General features: G+C 42.8%; 1 protein-coding gene across 2 annotated transcripts in view; it reads left to right on the forward strand.

Annotated features, from left to right (window-relative positions):
* SCN2B (sodium voltage-gated channel beta subunit 2) overlaps positions 1–21,737 on the forward strand; it is a 51,952-nt gene that overhangs the window by 24,162 nt on the left and 6,053 nt on the right. The window contains exons 3-4 of one of the 2 annotated variants that reach the window (XM_073602475.1): positions 19,661–19,871; positions 20,069–20,265. In XM_073602475.1, the coding sequence (XP_073458576.1) occupies positions 19,661–19,871; positions 20,069–20,265 (408 nt within the window). Of the gene's footprint in view, positions 1–19,660; positions 19,872–20,068; positions 20,306–21,737 lie in introns of both variants that reach the window. The other variant, XM_073602476.1, reaches the window with a different exon arrangement.

Here is a 21,737-nt window from a genome sequence, read left to right on the forward strand (position 1 = left end):
ACATAGGGGTGTCTGGACTTGAAATGTTCCATATTATCTGAGGAAGCTAAATATGTCCAGATTATGTCTGTGCTATTACTAAGTCAGAAGTTATGAAACATGCTGAAATTTCATACTTATTCTTATGATGTGTATTCAGAAGACTTTACGACCGAGGTCTGTTAGGGCTCTGAGTGGGGAGGGTGACAGTTTTACGACAGGCCTGAACACTGCCCTTACAACAAATGTTTTCCTACTGACTTAGCCTGCTCTGTTTTCTCTGTTGAGATAACCTTTTCTGTTGAACTTAAAAAGCTTTGAATTCCTAAGGTGGGGAAGACGGAGTTCAGAGTTCTCTGTGAGGTTTCATGGTTAGCAAAACTGTCATGGCTACTTCCACACAAGATGGCAGCTAGCTACAGCTTGTCATGTCCCGTACTTGATATCGTTACACATGTATGCAAGGTGTAGATGATACAATATCTAAGCAATCCAAAGTTTTGATAAGGTGCTGTGATTCTGCTTGTCAAATGGAACAACAGTAGTAAAAGTGAGGTGAATTGTAGCTTATATGTGGGGGTGAGTGTAGGAAGTATCAAAAGTACACCAGTGGGGTAGACAGCTAGGTGTTTACAAACTTAGGGGTTGTGAGGGTAGGTGATATGTGTAGTTAAGAAGAGTTTTCAATAGCGTGGACATTGGTATTTATAGATATAAAGGTTCCAGGCCCAGTGGGTTGGTGTAGTCAATCATGGCTGCCATACAATCCAGCAGTATAGCTGTACACTGTTCATTGATGAAGATATATTTTTATTTGTTGCAAACCTCATGGAAGTTTAGAGCAGGTGACTTCCATGCTCCAGCAATGGTTTATTTGGTGGAAAGACTGGGTTTTCTGTGGGGCTGCAGTGCACAGATAGGTTCAGCTGGTAGAAGCATTATGGCACCAGGGAAGGAATGGGGTTGCTTTAACTATAGCTACTAGCTACCAAAAAAAAAAAAAAGCTAACAGAAAAGTTTGTCATTTAACAGTTACCTGTCCCGCTGCTTGCACCACAACTTTTCTCTACTTTCAAGGGATACCACTACAGAAGTACCCTCAGCATGTGCCAACTCTGGGAGCCCTGGGTGCTTGGCCTACCGTCTCCCTATGTATTCTGTGGTTCCAGACACTGATCCCTACTACACTCTAGGACACAGCAGTGATTTATGGCCTGGTGGATAGAGCCACAGCGTACAGTAGGAGACAAGGCATCAGATGCACCCACAGGTGTGTCCCATGCAGAAGATTCTTTGGCAGCATCATCACTTGAAGACAGCTAACATCAGCAGTGCAGAAAGTGGGACAGGTGAATAGGAAAAGCCTTCTATTCCAGGTAGTATTTTTTAAAATGTATTTAGGTGGTGACAGGTGGAGTTGCTGCTTTTATATTTTTCTGGTGAATTTGATTTACCTGTGTAAAGTGTTGTTTGTGGGTTTTTTTTCAAATATAAGTTTTTATTACTGTAGAACACATTACAAGCAAGTAGGGATGGGCTAATTTTTCGAGTCGAACATGAGTTCGAGTCGAACATCGGCTGTTCGATCATTCGAAGATCGAACATTATGGGCCGTTCGCGCCAAATTCGAGCAGCGCGTCACGGCCCATAATGCACTGCATCATCGCAGTGCTTTGCTGGCTGATGATTGGCTAAGCATGCACTATGACCCGCATGCTTTGGCCAATCACAGCGCCGTAAGCAAACAGAGCCATAATTGGCCATAGGCAGGGTGCCTTTGGCCAATTATGGCTCAGGGGGTTAAGTACATGCCCCACACTATATAAGGCCGCCTGCACGTCGGCCCTGTGTAGTGTGTTGCTGGCGTTATAGAGAGATAGATAGAGAGAGGGTGTGTCATTTCATTTACTTTGAGCAGGCAGTTTATTCAGTTAGCTAGATATCACTGCAGACCGTTCCTGCTGTACTGTTTCTAATCTACTTCAGGCAGACAGTTGATTCAGTTAGCTGCAGTGTATTTCATATATATACAGTCAGACTGCTATATACAGTGGGGATGGAAAGTATTCAGACCCCCTTAAATTTTTCATTTTTTGTTATATTGCAGCCATTTGCTAAAATCATTTAAGTTCTTTTTTTTCCTCATTAATGTACACACAGCACCCCATATTGACAGAAAAACACAGAATTGTTGACATTTTTGCAGATTTATTAAAAAAGAAAAACTGAAATATCACATGGTCCTAAGTATTCAGACCCTTTGCTCAGTATTTAGTAGAAGCACCCTTTTGATCTAATACAGCCATGAGTCTTTTGGGGAAAGATGCAACAAGTTTTTCACACCTGGATTTGGGGATCCTCTGCCATTCCTCCTTGCAGATCCTCTCCAGTTCTGTCAGGTTGGATGGTAAATGTTGGTGGACAGCCATTTTTAGGTCTCTCCAGAGATGCTCAATTGGGTTTAAGTCAGGGCTCTGGCTGGGCCATTCAAGAACAGTCACAGAGTTGTTGTGAAGCCACTCCTTATTTTAGCTGTGTGCTTAGGGTCATTGTCTTGTTGGAAGGTAAACCTTCGGCCCAGTCTGAGGTCCTGAGCACTCTGGAGAAGGTTTTCATCCAGGATATCCCTGTACTTGGCCGCATTCATCTTTCCCTCGATTGCAACTAGTCGTCCTGTCCCTGCAGCTGAAAAACACCCCCACAGCATGATGCTGCCACCACCATGCTTCACTGCAGTGCCTGGTTTTCTCCACACATACCGCTTAGAATTAAGGCCAAAAAGTTGTATCTTGGTCTCATCAGACCAAAAATTCTTATTTCTCACCATCTTGGAGTCTTTCAGGTGTTTTTTTAGCAAACTCCATGCAGGCTTTAATGTGTCTTGCACTGAGGAGAGGCTTCCGTCGGGTCACTCTGCCATAAAGCCCCGACTGGTGGAGGGCTGCAGTGATGGTTAACTTTCTACAACTTTCTCCCATCTCCTGACTGCATCTCTGGAGCTCAGCCATAGTGATCTTTGGGTTCTTCTTTACTTCTCTCACCAAGGCTCTTCTCCCCCGATGGCTCAGTTTGGCTGGACGACCAGCTCTAGGAAGGGTTCTGGTTGTCCCAAACGTCTTCCATTTAAGGATTATGGAGGCCACTGTGCTCTTAGGAACCTTAAGTGCAGCAGAAATGTTTTGTAACCTTGGCTAGATCTGTGCCTTGCCACAATTCTGTCTCTGAGCTGTTCAGGCAGTTCCTTTGACCTCATGATTCTCATTTGCTCTGACATGCTCTGTGAGCTGTAAGGTCTTATATAGACAGGTGTGTGGCTTTCCTAATTAAATCCACTCAGTATAATCAAACACAGCTGGACTCAAATGAAGCTGTAGAACCATCTCAAGGATGATCAGAAGAAATGGACAGCACCCGAGTTAAATATATGAGTGTCACAGCAAAAGGTCTGAATACTTAGGACCATGTGATATTTCAGTTTTTCTTTTTTAATAAATTTGCAAAAATGTCAACAATTCTGTGTTTTCTGTCAATATGGGGTGCCGTGTGTACATTAATGAGGAAAAAAATGAAATTAAATGATTTTAGCAAATCTCACTACAGACCGTTCCTGCTCTACTGTTTCTAATCTACTTCAGGGAGGCAGTTGATTCAGTTAGCTGCAGTGTATTTCATATATATATATATATATATATATATATATATATATATATATACAGTCATACTGCTATATATATATATATATATATATATATCCACTGTATCCAGTTTAGCTAGATCTCACTGCAGACCGTTCCTGCTGTACTGTTTCTAACATACTTCAGGCAGTCAGTTGATTCAGTTAGCTGCAGTGTATTTCATATATATATATATATATATATATATATATATATATATATATATATATATATATATATATATATATATATATATATATACACAGGCTTGTATATATATATATATATATATATATATATATATATAATATAGTCTAGCCAAGCCTATACCTGACTGTAGGCTATTCCTGGAGTGCGTGTTCAAAGACACTTTCAGGCAGGTGACTCAGTGGGGTGCAGTTCATAAAATATATATCCACTGCATTGTAGACCAGCCAAGCATATATCTGACTTTAGGCCATTTCTGGAGTACATGTTCAAAGACACTTTCAGGCAGGTGACTCAGTGAGGTGCAGTTCATAAAATATATATCCACTGCATTGTAGTCCAGCCAAGCCTATACCTGACAGTAGGCCATTCCTGGAGTACGTGTTCAAAGACACTTTCAGGCAGATGACTCATTGAGCTTCAGTTCATTATATATATATATATATATATATATATATATATATATATATATATATATATATATATATATATATATATATATATAGTCTAGCCAAGCCTATACCTGACTGTAGGCCATTCCTGGTGTACTGTTTTTAGTAAACTTCAGGCGTTGTTTTGCTAATCTAATTGTACAGTATGTCTGGAAGGCCACCAAGGAGAGGCAGACGCTCACAGGCCACTAAAAGAGGCTCTGTGTCTACAGCCAACAGTGCTGGTCATGGACACGGCGCATCCACAGCACGTGGCCGTGGGGGACGCTTGTCCTTTTTTTCGGCAGCTGGCCGTGTTGAGCCACAACATGCAGAAGAGTTGGTAGAGTGGATGACCAAGCCATCCTCATCCTCCTCATCTTCTGTCACCCAGGCTCAGGTTACTTTGTCTGCCAATGCAGCTGCCAAAGCGGCCTCTTCCATTGGCTCAATGTCATCAGTCACTCCTTCCCTAGTCCCACCATCATGCCCTGTGGAGTCCCCCGAACTGTTCTACCACAGTGTAGGGTACATGCTGCAGGAGGATGCACAGAGTTTTGAAGGCTTTGATGATGGTACCCAGGTTGAGGATAAAGGCAGTATCGTGAGCCCAGACAGAGGGGGTGCCCAAGAAGGACAAGAAACTGGCAGTCATGTTCCCCCAGCTGCAGCATACTGCCAGGTTTGCTCCAGTGGCGAGGGGATGATGAGGTCACTGACTCTACGTGGGTGCCAGATAGAAGGGAGGAGGAGGAGGAGGCACATCTCCAATGAGGCAGGATGCCCTCCAGGGGCCAGCTTAAGGGCAGGCAACTGACTGCATCACACTGCAGAGCTCCGCATGTGCAGCGCATTTTTCCAAAAGTTCTTAGGTGTGGGCCTTTTTTAAGATGTTTGCAACAGATCGCACCGTTGTTGTTTGCAACATATGTCTGAAGCGTATCAGAACAGCAGCCGCTTGGGCACCACATGCTTGACCAGACATATGTCGAGCTCCCATGCAGTAAGTTGGCAACAGTACTTAAAAGACTCACACCGAAGAACAAGGCGGACCTCTCCTTGCTCCTCATCAGCTGAGATCTCCAACCCCACTATAACTTCAGTCCTCTCAGAGACCTGCACTGAGAGCAATGAAGGTGTAGAACTAGGTGTCCCAAGCACTTGCGTGCAATCAGCTAGCAATACACCAACATCTGATTGTAGCAGGCAAATTTCCCTACCCCAGTTGCTAAACCTGCAGGCCCGCCTATCACACAAGAAGAGGAGGAGGAGGAGGATTGTGTCAGCATGGAGGTGGAGCCTGGCACTCAGCATGAGCATCAGCAGCAGTCTTCAAGGGATCGTTTTTCAGGCCCCAGAAACCCATGGACTTGTATGTGGCTGGCAGGAGGTGGCTGCAGATCAGGTCGTCCTTACTGACCCAGAGGACTCTGAACCAAATGCCTCAGCAAACCTATGCTGCATGGCCTCCCTGATCCTGCAAAGCCTGCGAAAGGACCCTCGGATTCGTGGTATCAAGGAGAGTTATCAGTACTGGCTGGCAACCCTTCTTGATCCATGCAGAGGGAGCAAAGGATGAAACATCTTTGGGAGGCCTTGCAGAAAGGTTTGTGCAATGCGTTTCCAGAGCCTGGGAGGTTACAATTTCCTGGTCCTCCTGGACAGCGTGTTGCTGAGGCTTCGTTCAGTCACAGAAGGAGCGGTGGAGAAGGTGGCCGTCTGACCAATGCGTTCAGACAATTTTTTAGTCCGCAGCCCCAACAGTTCCAGCAACCATCGCCAGCGTCTGTTGTACATGGTGCAGAAATACCTAGGGGCAAGATCAGACTTGGAGACCTTTCCAAACGAAAGTCCACTGGGTTACTGGGTCTTGAGGATGGATCACTGGCCAGAGCTTGCACAGTATGCATTTGAGCTACTGGCCTGTCCTGCATCCAGCGTTCTTTCGGAATGCACATTCAGTGCCGCTGGAGGCTTTGTAACCGATCACAGAGTGCGCCTGTCCACCGACCTGGTTGATCGGCTCACATTCATAAAAATGAATCACCTTGGATCACCAGCTACCAGGCACCTGATGCTGATGTAACTGAATAATTTTTTTATGAATGTGAGATCCCTTGAAGACTGCCTGTAAGTGACTATGCTATTCCTCCTCACTGCTCATGTTGATAGCTTCTAAGAACATTTTTGGTTCTGGGCACCATCACCAGTGGCTAAGGCCAAATTTTTCTGCCCCTGTTTAACAGAGGCGTGTAATTACAATTTTTGCTGTAATATTTTGCAGCTGGGCTCGTTCCTGCGCCCAACAAGAGTATCTGTGAGGGGTTGCAGTGTTGTGGCACCACCACCACTGCCTAAGGCCCAATTTTTCTGCCCCTGTTTAACAGGGGCATGCAATTACAATTTTTGATCAAATATTTAACAGCAGGGCTCGTTCCTGCGCTAAACAAGAGTATCTGTGAGGGTTTGCAGTGTTGTGGCACCACCACCACTGCCTAAGACCCAATTTTTCTGCCCCTGTTTAACAGTGGCATGTAATTACAATTTTTAATCTACTATTTCACAGAAGGGCCGTTCCTGTGCCCACCAAGAGTAACTGTGAGGGCTTACAGTGTTGTGGCACCACCACCACACCACCACCAAAGGCCCAATTTTTCTGCCCCTGTTCAACAGGGGCATGTAATTACAATTCTTGATATAATATTTCACAGCAGGGCCTGGTCCTGCACTCAAAATTGGGCCAAGAGTATCTGTGAGGGGTTGCAGTGTTGTGGCACCACCACCACTGCCTAAGGCTCAATTTTTCTGCCCCTGTTTAAAAGGGGCATGTAATTACAATTCTTGATATAATATTTCACAGCAGGGGCCGTTTCAGCGCCCAGCAAGAGTAACTGAGGGCTTACAGTGTTCTGGTACCACCAACACCTAAGGCCCAATTTTCCACAGAGTGTATAGGGCAGGCCGTATAGTATATACAGGCGGTCCCCTATTTTCAAAAATCCGACTTAAAAATGACTCCTACTTACAAACGGAGGGAGACAACAGGAAGTGAGAGGAAATCTACATCCATACAAGACCCAAAGGTTCTGGTAATGGACTGGGGGGTATCCATGCCGTTTGTCACACTGATTTTCATCCATATTGCCAGGACCCGACATTACATTAAAGCCTCAAGCAGTTTTAAATGACTTTTTTTCCTTTAGAAATGTCATTTTGTACAGGGACTGTTCCAAGCACGGGAAACACGCGCCAATTTACAGGCATACTATTGACATCCCCCAGGTACGATATTTAAAGGAATATTTCACTTTTATTTTTTCACTTTAAGCATCATTAAAATCACTGCTCCCAAAAAATGTCTGTTTTTAAAACTTTCTTTTCCATTAATACATGTCCCCTGGGGCAGGACCCGGGTCCCCAAACCCTTTTTAGGACAACAACTTGCATATTAGCCTTTTTTAAATTCGCACTTTTAATTACTCACGTTCGAGTCCCATAGACTTTAACGGTGTTCAAATGTTCGCGCAAACTTTCGGTCCATTCGAATGTTCTGGATGTTCAGCCCATCCCTACAAGCAAGGCTCAGATACAGTAATGACAAGAAAACCACGGCATAATGGCTTAGTTTTTTACACACTCCAGGGTGTTCCTGGTTCACGTCTTTTCAACATGTGGATTAAAGAACAATGGTACATCTAGTCCTGTAATGTAGAGGAGAGGTGTGTCTATTTCAGAATAGTATCGTCACCGTGGAATGGTCTGTCATTTGAATAAACAGCTAACACAATGTAGTCGGAGTTGTCTGATCCCTGCTTTACATGCGTTCCTAACCTATGGAGAAAAAGAGAAAAAAGAAAAAGGGGAGAAGGCTCCAAAGAAGAGAAGAAAGATGTCAGAGGGAGCAAGAAATCAAGTATACAAGAGTAGATAGGGGGAGGAAAGGGAGGGGTACAGGGGATGGGTAAATTTACACTCACCAGTAATGTAGATGTATCAACTTGTGGTTGGTCTCCTACTGTTCGAGTAGTGTCACTCCTTCATCAGACAAAAGGAACATGTTCCATAGCCTCCATGCCTTAGAATGCTTCTTTTGTTTATTTTGGGCTGTATGGATTAATTCCTCTAATTTCTTAATGTCTTCTACTCTGCAATAGAGGGTGGCGTGCCGTTCTTCCAAAACAGGGGGATGCAAGATTTGTCAGCATTCAAGTGTTGTATAATTGATTTTTGGTATTGTTTTGCTGGGATCTCGGTAACATGGAGCAGGAAATAGGTCGGGTCATTGGGGATCTTATAATCTGTGAATTTCTGAGTGATATGCCACACAGTTGTCCAAAAGTGTTTCAACCGAGGGCAAGACCAAAAAATGTGGAGGAGTGTCCCACTGTCCGCCTGGCATCTCCAACATCTATCCGTGGTGTTCGGGTAATATTTGTGCAGAAGCTGAGGTGTAAAGTACCACCTAGTTAGAATTTCATAATTAGTCTCCTGGATTTTCGTACAGATTGACAACTTTAAGGAGAATCTGAGGATGTTTTGTATCTGGTTTGTTGTAAAGGATCGTGATTATTTAACCTCCAACTTCTGTAAGAATGAGAGGTGTGGTTGATCTGAGGGGGAGTTAAGTAGCGTATACGTTTTGGACAGCACCTGTGGTAACGTCCCTTCATCCAAGCAATAGTCCTCAAAGGTCGTCAGAGTACGATTAAAGTGGGCTGGGTTTGCAAGAGAATGTAAAAATTGATGTAATCAAATAGCGCTCCAGAAAGACAGCCAGAAGTGACCGGTATCCACTGTTAATGCCTGGAGGGGAGGCCAATGTTCTCCCTCCAGGAAGTGAGATGCGCAGTCACGTCCCGCTTGGGCGAGTGCCCTATTTTCAGATTGGCCAAGTCCTGGAGGGAATGCTGGGTTACCCAGAATGGGGAACAATGGAGAGTCTTTAGTGGAGAGAGAGGCAGAAATTATTGTTTTGGAGCACATACTAAGAGTGGTACCTATGATTTGGTGGGATTTCAGCATAGGGGTAGGCTATTATAACACTACAATGCTCCTTTCAAGTGGACTTCAGTCTGAACCTGTTCTAGTTGTTTCCAAAGTTTATTCTTATAATGCCTGTTCCACTCTACAATTCTTCCAAGATATACAGCTAGGTAATAGTTGCATAGGTCTCGTAGAGCTAGACCTCCACAGTGTTTAGGTAAGGTAAGGTAGCGCTTGGGTAAACGAGGTTTCGAGTTAGCCCATATGATTTTAATAAAGAATGAGTGAGCTTGCAGAAAAGAGTATGCACATCTTGAGTAGTTTGCACCTACCAAACCAAGAGTGCAGCCCCTTATTCCAGCTCCAGTAAGGTGCGGGTTTTGGTCAGCAGTGGCAGAAAGTTGAGTTTGAAAGTATGGGTTAGGTCCTGAGGAATGTAAATGCTCAAGTATTAGAGAGCGGAATCCGCCCACTTGAACTTAAATCTCGCTTGTAAAGCAGCTAGGAGAATGGGTTTTACCCAAATTCCCATTGCCGTTGATTTGTCAAAGTTAATTTTCAAATCAGAGAGCACCCCGTATGTGCTGAATTCTTTGAGAAGGTTGGGAAGAGACATTGCGGGGTTAGTTATGGAGAACATGAGGTCGTCTGCATACGCAGATATCTTATGTTGTGAGTTGCCTATGGTGACTCCCTCTATATCTGGGTTCCGGCGGACCATACAGAGGAATGGTTCAAGAGAAATGGCAAACAGGAGGGGGGATAGCAGGCACCCTTATCCAGTGCCATTCGTAATGGAGAAGGGAGCAGAAAGTATACCATTAGCTTTGACTTGGGCAGTGGGCGTAGAGCATATTTTATCAATCCACTGGAGCATATTGGCCCCCAAGCCTTTATGTTTGAGTACAGAGGACATAAATGCCCAATTAACTCAGTCGAATGCTTTCTCAGCATCTGTGCTGAGGAAGACACAGGGTGTTCGAGTCTCGGACACAACATGAACCAGGTTGAGTACCTTAGTGGTGTTGTCCCTAGCCTCCCTGGTCGGTATAAAACCCACCTGATCTAGATGGACTATTTGTTGTACGTGTTGCGCCAGTCAAGTAGCCAGGATCTTCGTGAAAAGTTTGAGATCTATGTTTAACAGGGAAATGGTTCTATATAGCTACCACAGGAGGAGGGGTCCTTACCCTCTTTAGGGATGATGGATATATGGGCCTTCAGAGTGTCACTAGGGAAGTTTGTGTCCAAGTTAAGGGCGTTGAACAACTTTACCATATAGGGTCCTATGTTCGGAAGAAAAGATTGGTAGTATTGCAGAGTAAAGCCATCGGGACCCGTTGGTTTCCCCGGTTTCATCTCCCCCACTGCCCTCTGCAGCTCCTCTATAGTGATGGGGGCGTCTAGTTCATCTCTAATCTCAGCAGAAAGCTGGGAAAGTCGGGATGCAGCAACATACTCTTCCATCGCCGACCTGGCTGGTGACCCTTCTTTCAGGTTATATATAGAGGCATAATAGTCTCTAAACTCCTGTGCTATTTTAGTAGGAAGAGCTATCTTTTGACCCGAGAGAGATATAATTTAAGGTATATATGTGGTAGCCTTATAATCTCTAACTGTTCTAGCTACTAGTTTCCCACATTTATTGCCAGATTCATAGCTAAGCTTGCGGCAGTGTTGAAGTGCTGCTTTGGCTTTATAATGCAGTAGGTCCACTGTTTGTCTTCTGAGAGACAGTGGGTCGTTTTCTATGGAGGGTGAGGGGTTTTTTTTGTGTTGTGATTCTACCCTCTGTATTTTGTGAAGGAGTGTGAGAAGCTGTTTTTCCCTCTCTCTTTTAATACGTGCGCCGTGCTTGAGTAGTACACCCCTTATAACTGTCTTGTGGGCTTCCCATAGGATACCTGGGTCACAATCTGGTTGGTCATTCGTATGAAAATAATGTGTCAGTTCATTGATAACGTCTGCCAAAACTTCAACGTTTTGTAAAAGACTCAATCAGTCTCCAGAATCCTGATCTGGAGGTCGAGACCGTCGAAAGTGTGTACCGCATGGTAATGGGAGCGTGATCTGACCACGTAATGTTACCTATAGTAGAGTCACTCACTGCTTCCAATTGATTGTGGGGGAATAGGAAAAAATCTATTCTCAAGCATATTTTGTGTGGCAAGGAATAAATGATATAGTCCCTTTCTCCAGAGTGATGTAGTCTCCATATGTCCACTAATTGGGCTCTGTGTAGGTCCTGAATTACTCGTTTATGGATGTCAGAACAGACAGAGGACACCCCCTGACGAGGTAAAATCTCCCCCTAGATCATTTGGCCTTCTGCAAATTCCCTGAGCCTGTCAAGTATGCGGTGCATGAAAATATCCTGCTGATCGTTAGGGCTACAGACATTGGCAAATGTCATTTTTGTATCACCTATGGATCCCTTCAGAAACACATACCGTCCATCTTTGTCAATTAAAGTATCATGACACTTCCAGGGTAACCTGCTAGGGAGGAGGATAGATACACCTTTAGATTTGGCAACGACATTAGTAGCATGATAGGACAAGGGGTAGAAGCGGTTTTTAAGACAAGGAGGTCTGTCCGCTCTAAAATGAGTTTCCTGTATAAGTGCCACATCTGCGTATAGCCGTTTAAGATCATTTAGAAGCATACGCCGTTTTTTGGGTATGTTCAGCGAAAAGATTTTGATAGAATTCTTTGCTGCCGGATTTAGGGGGACAGGGGAGAAACAAGGAGGTAAAAGGACGCAGGAGAAGGGAGGGTGAGGGGAAGGAGAATAGGCGGACAGAAAAGAGGAAAGATTAATAGAAAAATAGAAACAGAATAGGTAGTATAATGCTGCCTCTGCACTTAACTAAATTAACAACGTGTACAAAAGCACTCCTCGGCTATTGCTGGAAAGTAGTGCTTCAACCTATGTGGGGGAGAGGTTGGACCGAGCCAAGGGGAGCATCCTCAGCTCCGCCCAGCCCCCCCAGCAAAAAAAAAAACACAATAGATGACATGTATAAGAAGAAAAAGGTATATAACTAAATTCAGTAACATTTAACTGGGTAAAACCCCTACAGTAGGGAAATATACGAAGGCCCACAGGAATCTATTTGATCATCACAGTGGAAAATTCCCCTTGAATCTCTCCCCTCAAAGGGAGGACTCTTTGGATTAGTAAGTGCTGGGTGTCTCCTCGCAGCCCACAAGCCTCTCTGCATCTTCGTTCCGTGAACAGCACAGAGCAAATGTAGGTGACCCCCATATCCTTTATCAAATATATACCATGGGCCCAGCTCCAAGCAGCCGGGAAGGGTAACAGTATAGCCACAGGGCTTGTATTCCCCACCCCCGGGTCTCTGGGGCCGTTCGGTATGATCCCCTCCCCACCCCCCACCCCCCCAGATAACTCACGGAAGGTGGGGAGAAGGGAAGGCGACCCCCCGCCAGTCTTGAGGTGCTCTGACAGAAAAGAGGCCCGACCCCATAATATAACCTCAGCCCCTCATAATTGCATAGAAACATAAAATGCAAAACATAAAATAGGGTTCATGATACCAGCGGGAAGAGGCGAGTACCAAGAGTGACATATGAGTACGTCTGCCACCCTGCAGGGTCTACAGATTTCCTAGCTGGAACAAAAAATTAGGGCATCAAAAATTAAGGCATCAAAGCCTATGAATGCATTGGTTCGTCTCTTCCCATCCGCACCAGGCCCCCGACACTATAGATACATACACCATAGCAATCAACATAGTTTACCCCCACAGCAGCAGTATGTCTCATCTTGTCTGGCTAGGATGAGTAGCCTCTGCTTGACCACAGACATGCATAGGAAAAGATTAGCCTTGTACTGAAGGCACATCCTGAAAAATTAAGGCTCTAAGACCTTGTATGTGCCCAGGGGTCCGCCACACTGTCATTGGAGTCCCAGAGATGTCAGGGACCAATACCCTGATATTGTTTCACTGTACCCAGATTAGTGTGCAGGTGTTCAGAGCATAACAGGCTTAGTGTATTCCTGTAGTCCAGAGTATATGCATATTGTGGATCAAACAGAGCTCCGGAAGCTTAGTAGCATTGTAAAGACCTGTAGGCAACTGGGGAAATGGCTCAGTCAGGCGCTTCAAATGGGGAGAAAGCAAAATCTAAAAACGTATTGACAGCAAACCTTTGTCCGAGGTAGCCATTCAGGCTTTCCGGTGATCTTCAGGAGAAGTAATGCAGGAACGACGTTGACTCCGTTGCGGTCTAGGAGACCAGTTCCTCTGTTGTCCTGAAACGGAGGGTCTGGCAGTCGATCGTGGGATCAGTTGAAACCAGTCTTGCACTGTAATGGGGCGATCCCCATGAAGGTAAATAGGACAGGGAGGGCTGCTTTTGTGTGAAGGGTAAAGGATTGCTGTGCTTTCCGGAAGGTTGCAGAGAGGGGGAAGCCCCATCGGTACTTGAAAGATCTGGTAGTATCTTTATTCGGGCGCCATCAAACTCCGCATCACCCTTCTCCCAGGCCTTCCGCAGAATAATTTCTTTGTGGGCGTAGTGGTGTATCCGACACATCAGGTCTCTAGGCCTATCTGGGTTGGGGGAGTGGGAGCCCAGAGCCCGGTGGATACGATCAAAAGTCAGCGTGAAGGGGTAGGTGTCTCCCGCTAAATCACAGAAGATGGCCAGGGTGGATTCTGCCAAGTCCTCGCTCCCCGCAATCTCTGGGAGGCCTCGGATACGCAAATTGTTACGTCTGCCCCGGTCTTCTAGTTCCTCGAGTTGGAGTTGTAGAGTGACCACGGAGTTTTCAACACTAACATTCATCGCTCCAGATCAGCCACCGAGGATTCACCAACTTCCATACGATCTGAGAGAGCTTTTACGTCTATTTTGACCGTTAGCAGTTCTTTGCGGTGAATGGCTTCCAGCTTGCTGATGAGGGCTTCAATGTCTGTTCTCGTGGGGAGGGCCTGAAGCAGCGCCCTTAGTTCAGCATCTGCCCTCAAAGTGAGGGGCTGTTGTTGAGAATGTTGTGGATCGTGATTTAACACTGCTGGGGTATCTGAATGTGCCTCCAGGGCATCGGATGCCGCTGGTGAAGCAGAGGGGTCTTGCAGATATATTCCCTCGTGGTGGGAGGTAGCAGGGTCCGCTATCTTGGTGGGCGGGGAGGCCTCCTGTACCTGAGTAAAGTATCGCTGGATTTCACCATCGGTCCGTGGAGCACGGGTGGTCTTCTTGCTTCCTTTACCCGTCCGCTCCTTTGTTGAGTACATACCGGGTACAATCGTGTGTTATATGACAAAGACAAAGGCCGGGAGCTCAATATGCACGCGTCCTCACTTGGCCATGTCCAGACCACGCCCCTTGTTGTTTGTGGTTTTATCTGCACCTCAACTGTGTAGTAGAGTTGTCAAAAAAACCAGCTCCAGGGCTCTGAGTTGGATCCATGGGTTGGAACCACAGCAGATTATGAAATAAATCCGGCACCTGGAGCAGAGCTGGAGCTATATGCTGTAGGTGTGCAGTAGAAAGCAGCAAGTCAAGTGCAAACTAAATAAACATAGTTTGTCTATAGAGAAAAGTAATATATTCATGTATTTTCTTTTTTCATTCAATCAGGGTATTGCATTTCTGCTTATATCCTCATATTTGGTTTGTTATCACGCCTGCTTAAAAATAGAAAATATGAAGATGGTAAATTGTGGTCACGTAGATTTATCGTTCTACATTGTATAAGTCTAGATTCACAGTTTCCCTTGTGAAAATGCATGTAGCTCTGTGTATTTTTATTGCACATTATGACAAACATTTCTGTGCATTCATGCATATTAAAGTGTTTTTCTACATATGTCTTGAACATTTTTGCCTGCAAAAAAAAAAAAACTGCTTGTCATGAAATATTATGCTACATGTACATCTTATTACCACTCGTTTCTATTTTACGGGCACCAAAATGTTGAGGGCAGTAACTTTCATGCAGACTGTAGTTTCATAATGCACTGTACTGCAGCGTAAATGTGTGAATGAGTTTGATTAAGTTTTATGATAATTCTATGATTCGTGTAGTTTTCTTCTGTTAACTGACTACACTGTATCTATGGGAACTGCTAAGATGTAAATTCAACCTTAAATGTATCTTATACTTCACTAAAAGATCATATTTATTTTGTATACCTTAGATTCCTTTTGTCAGCTAGAGAACCAAACATTTGGTGTAGCAGAGCAGAGCTACTTTGCAGCAATTGCGGAGATAGAATATTGATTTTTGGAGCTGCAATGTGGGCAGTAAAGGGTTTCCAGGAGCTGATGGATCTGATTATTTGCTTAGGCTCTAGAGCAGTGATGGTGAACGTTGGCACCCCAGATGTTTTGGAACTACATTTCCCATGATGCTCATGCACTCTGCAGTGTACTTAAGCATCATGGGAAATGTAGTTCCAAAACATCTGGGGTGCCAAGGTTCGCCATCACTGCTCTAAAGCATGGGTTCCTAACTTTTTTACAATATTGGATTACCAATGGCTCGCCGTTAACAAACTGTCAAAATAATTATCATCACATGTCCTATTAGGTACCAGTATTACCTATGTATATAACTAAGCACCAAAATACGGTGTGAAACACGTTAGCCATTCAGCTCTGCCTCTGTATCATATATATTGATTTTGGATTTTAATATTTTTTGAATAAAGGTGTTGCATCAGTGTGCGGCCGTCCAGGACTTCTTTTTTGCTAACTATTACCTATGTATAGCGTGGAACAGAACAGCTGAAAGAAAATTTCTAAAAACTGTTGTATTTATGTATACAAAAGTTACTGTACAAAAGCTGGATACAACTAGTGAGATTTTTTCTGTTATTTTTGTGCATCAAAACATGGAATTGAGGTCAATTTACTGATAATGTTAGTCGCATGTCATCTGACCCATCAAGTCACTTAGATTCTTTTAGGTTCAGTAATACAGATAATAATGTTTAAATTTTTAGAGATCCAGCCCCCTACTTCTATCATTTGGTTCCTATACCCCAAGGGTCATGGATATTCTCAGTTAAGAATGTCTGCTCTAGAGAAAGCTTGGAAATGGAGCTTATCTGCTAGAGCCACTCTGATGTAATAGGTGAAACCCAGCCAACTCTAATGTACAGCTTTTGTCATATATGATTCAGAAATATGACCATGAAAGATTCCAGATGATGCATCTTGAGAATTCACAGGCATGGTCATTTCCCAATTAGAATATAATTACATAAACTACATGATGAAGATTCCTATTTGATTTTATTCTCTATAACTAAAATGTTTGAGTAACGTTGTATCACATTTACCATATTTACCCAGTACAGTTTACATGAACAAATGTTTTATTTCCTCTTCCTCACAGTAAAAACATTTATTTTGGTGGCTGAAATTTCAAAGGTGGGAAATGAAAATTATTTGATTACAACAGAAGTCAAGTTTTCTTTAAACACATTTAATGAGGCTATAGTAAATAGAGCCAAAAGTTTACAAAAAAAAGGAACATTTTCAGTAAAGGGTGGGCAGAAAGTAACGAAAGAATAACAATGCATCAGTAAGTAGAACCCACCATGTTACTGGAGTGGGCTACAAAGACCTGCAGAGAATAGATGAAAGTGTGGGAAGGAACATAAGGAACTTAGCATGGTGTCTAGCACTGAAAGGAAGAATTGGGTATTGAATTAGTCAGCATGGCATATTCATCTATAACACCATGAATTTCTTCTCTGATGTTTAGTTTTATAGAGCACAAGGACATGGAGCAGGTGGGTGAGATGGCCTCCTCAGTCAATTAGCAGAGCAGGTGCAGAAGTGTATATGTGGGTGTGAATGACGCTAGAGCTGGAAATTAAATGGAAAACACAGGAAAACTACTGGGTAAAAGAAAATAACAGCATAACGAACAGAATCTGATCATATAAAATGTTCGCTGTCAGGGTCACAATAAGTAAGGATAATGTATAAGGGAAACACTGTGAGATGAACACGATTAACCTGCATCCTTCATGATAGCATAATCGGTCTGTACACTTATGTTTAAGGCTATTGTTAGTGTTTAATGTACTTTTTCTGGGTAAGCTTTTGACCTAAGATTGGTGTAGTAGCCGTTCAAGTTAAAATATATAAATAGACTTAAAACATTTCCTAAATCCCAGAAAACAGACAAATACACAGGGCACCTAGAGGCTTCACTGTTAGCCAGCAGAGACGAACGTGGGCATCCTCTGAAATCGCCTCCAGCCAAACTCGAAACTTGCACTCTTTTTTTTTTAGCTCCAATGGGCTGTGGGCCAGGTCATTTCACTACCTGTAAAGTGGGCTTCTTTGCGGGAATGACCCAACCCCCAGTTCATTCGAGTTAAAAAAGAACGCAAGTTCTGGGATCTGTACACGATGACTTCGGAGGACACACAAGCTCACCTCTATTGGTTAGCCAGGCTGCCCATTACAAAGATCGAACAACAGTAAGAAGTGGGAAGTAGGTGAGGCAACCATTAACCCATTATTAGACCCCCCCCCCCGTCTGTGTTTTAGGGCTCCTGGATGTTCTACAAGATATCTTAGCAAGCAGTTTGCCAGCTCTAGGTGTCTTCTATACCTGGCTACCTTCAGTTTAGAGCTGTTACTGCAAACATAGGTTCACTTTCAAGTACAATCTCCAGCTTTCGGTTTTACAGAAAAGAATGGTGGTCACCTATGTTTTATTTTTATATAAAATTTATACTCAGTTTGAGTGATCTTAGGTAATGTCTTTATAACATCTGAGACATTTTAACACTAAGCTGTATACAGTAGGAATGTGCAAACCATCAAAGCAGTCTTAAAGTGTTCTTGTGCCCAGACTATACATATTAACATATTTGCATATTCTGAACAAGCAATTTAAGCACTTTAAAGAGGCATTGGGGGTTATTTACTAAAGGCAAATCGACTTTGCACTACAAGTGCACTGCAAGTGCACTTGGAAGTGCAGTCGATGTAGATCCGAGGGGGACATGAAAGGTGAATAAAAAACAGCATTTTAGTTTGCACATGATTGGATGATAAAATCAGCAGAGCTTCCCCTCATTTCAGATCTTCCCCTCAGATTTACAGCGACTGCAATTCCAAGTGCACTTGTAGTGCAAAGTGGATTTGCCTTTCGTAAATAACCCCCAATGTCACCAAAGTGAAAGCGTCTCTGAAAAGGCACCTCCTGACCTCTCCTGTGACAGTATTCATCTAGCAGCCAATTGCTAGGTCCAAGAACTGATACATGACCAAAGGAGTTAAATCACCACTACCCCAGTTTGCTGTTGCTGCTGATTAAAGTGCCAACTGTGACAGAGGAAGCAGTGACAAGGGAGGGTAGGCAGGGTGAGTGGGGGTGTGTGGGGTGCGGCCCTTAAAGAAGCACGGAGTGACATTTATCAGTTGTGCAGTATAGCAAGGCAATGCTAAACAGGAGTCAATGAGATAAATGATGCAACTGATTTACTACAAAGTTACAGCTTGAATCTGTTTAGAGTAAAAATGTGTCTCATCTCCAGTGATATGTCTGTCTTAGATCTCTCAAAGTTGGCTTACCAGGATTAGAGGCAAGTAGGTAGCAAATATACAGAAAAAACAGGCTTGCTAACTGACAGCTTGATTTGCATCTAACTGTATGGCTAGCCCTGCATAGTCAAGGTGATAGTATCTCTATAAACAAGCCTTGTCTTTCCTCTATAGATATAGACAGTGTTAAAAAAATTGCAATTTACTGCAGCTAGTGAGTTCTACTGTTCAATAACTCACTACTATTCAGGGCACCTAGTTACCAACAAGATCAAGCTGCTGGGAGAAATGTTCCCTAAGCTGGTATTTCAATCCTTTGAGGCATTTCTAAACCCTAGTGTTTGCAAATTTAAGTCTACTCATTCAACTTACTAGAAAAAACAAAACAAAACATTATTATTGTGATTTATAGACATTTAGGGGTTGATTTACTAAACCTGGAGAGTGCAAAATCTGGTGCAGCTCTACATAAAAACCAATCAGCTTCCAGGTTTTATTGTCAAAGCTTATTTGAACAAGCTGAAGTTAGAAGCTGATTGGTTACCATGTGCAGCTGCACCAGGCTTTTGCACTCTCCAGTTTTAGTAAATCAGCCCCTTAGTGTCAAAAAGCATGTGTGCAAAAAATAAATTGTGCCATCATATTACTGTAAACCCTCAAGAGGACACAATTTAACCCCAAGGCATTTACCAGAACCAAGAGTTGACAATTTGTCCGTAAAATTTACCACTGTTTTTTTCTACTACATACTCCTCTATTTGTGTCCTTGTACCTCATTGACTTTACTTCCTTCCTTTTTTCTTTTGATAACCTTTTTCCACTAACAATTTCCACTAACAGTTCATTCAGTATGATAAGAAGATTATCAGCCAGCGTCTTGAGCGATTTCAGAACCGAGTGGAATTTACAGGAAACCCCAGCAAAAATGACCTAACTGTGACAATTCACAATGTTCAATTGCAAGATGAAGGGGAATATCATTGTTATGTACTGAATCCCCCAGACCGACACAAAGGCACAGGAAAGATTCGCCTAGAAGTCCTAACAGAAGGTTCGTCATTCTTAATTTTTATAGACATTATATTCTTTTGGGCTTAGAAAACCTAAAGAAACAGAGTTTGTTGCTCTATAAAATTAGCTGCATGCACACACCAGTCTCCATAAGCAGTCAACTATTTAGTCTGATTCTCTTGCCTCTGCACTTTATGACTAGTGTGTTTTTACCTCTTCTGTGTTCTCCCCTTTCAGTTCCTCCAGAAAGGGATTCAACGGTTGCCGTTTTGGTTGGAGCTTCAGTTGGAGGTTTTTTAGCTCTTGTCATTCTACTCCTGGTCATCCTAAAATGTGTTAGAAAAAAGAAAATGCAAAATCTTAACTCAGAGGACCAAAAAACAGAGGAAGAAGTGAAAACTGATGGGGAGGGAAACCCCGAAGGTGAACTGAAAGTATGTGAACAATGAGAAGCTTGGGGAAAGGAGGGAGAGGGTGAGTAAGGAGATGGGGATCTCATATACAGATTAAGATGAAGGAAACATAACAGATTTAAAAGTAGAACACAAATTTCTAACTAGACATATTATACACCTCCTGAGATCAAGATGTTTCCCTGTTGACTCGTGACTACTGAGTCAACAGGGACGCACTGCTTTCATGCCTGAGAAAAAAAGTAGCTGGCAAGCATCGATCGCTTATTTACAGTAAAGTCTCCACAGGAACAGAGCATCATGTTTTTTGGTGCATATTTTTGTGAGAAATCTACTATTTAAAAATAATATATATGGTTATTTGCCATTCCTTATTTAGGTTGAGCAGTGTTACTTTGCTAGCCACAGGAGAAGGGGACATAAGTAAATCGGAGTAGTATGTTTGATGGTCAACGATAACAGAAATTGTATCAAAGTTACTTTGTCGCACTGATAAAATCTAAATTGCAATGAAAAAGGAGAAAACAATCTTCAAAATGCACACAGCCATATTACTGTACATATAGCCCTAGAGAAGGCAGAGTTTATTATCCTGAATATCAGCCATGAATTAGAGGTAGTACTTACTTCCTAATTGAGGTTAATAGGCAGAGAGGAAGTTCAAGCTACCAATATGTCAGTGATGCTGGTATGCCAATCTATTGAAGACTGATGCAGGTTCAGAATTGTGAAGGTATGTAATCAAGCTGCTTTACTGGGAAGTCGATGCACAGCCTGCTACAAAACCTTGGATGCCTTCTCATAGAGTAAAAGCTTCCTAATGATAATATGAACAATAGCTCTACATTTACTTTCCACTGATTTTATACTGTATGTACCAGGAAATAATTAATATTACATATATATTATGTTCTTTAACAATAAAGGGCTATATGATATTCTTCCCATATATGATAAATGGGTGTTTTATAAATGTACAACCTCCTTTACTAATTTCTTATAGAAATAAACATACCACCAAATCAGCATTCGAAGAATGATGTAATATACAGTAGCTTGTACACGGATTTTGTTTAAGACCATATCTGATCACCAAGTACTTGTCTTTAATTATCTTTTTTTGGGCTAAAATTATAGCCCAAGGGTCAAATTCCTTACAAAATAAATTAGAATTTATAGAGGCATGGGAGCTCACACAATGTTCACGGTATTTTTTGTCAAATAGACATAACATATTATTTTATATATTGTTTTAATGATATATTTATGAGAGGACACAATAAAATACTTAAAAATCAGCATGTGGAGAGGTAGGGTGGCGTATTTTGTATTTGTGCTTTTCCTTGTGGGTACATTCATTATTAGAAGCTGATATAGTATGGAATATAGCAGTAGCTGATGTGAAGTACAGTCCTCTAACACTACAGCTTCACCGTGGCAACAAAAAAGGTAAACGCTGCATTTTTGGCAACTGATACACACATATCTCTATG

The sequence above is a fragment of the Aquarana catesbeiana genome, linkage group LG10 (assembly GCF_042186555.1).
Source record: "Aquarana catesbeiana isolate 2022-GZ linkage group LG10, ASM4218655v1, whole genome shotgun sequence".
Lineage (NCBI taxonomy): Eukaryota > Metazoa > Chordata > Amphibia > Anura > Ranidae > Aquarana > Aquarana catesbeiana.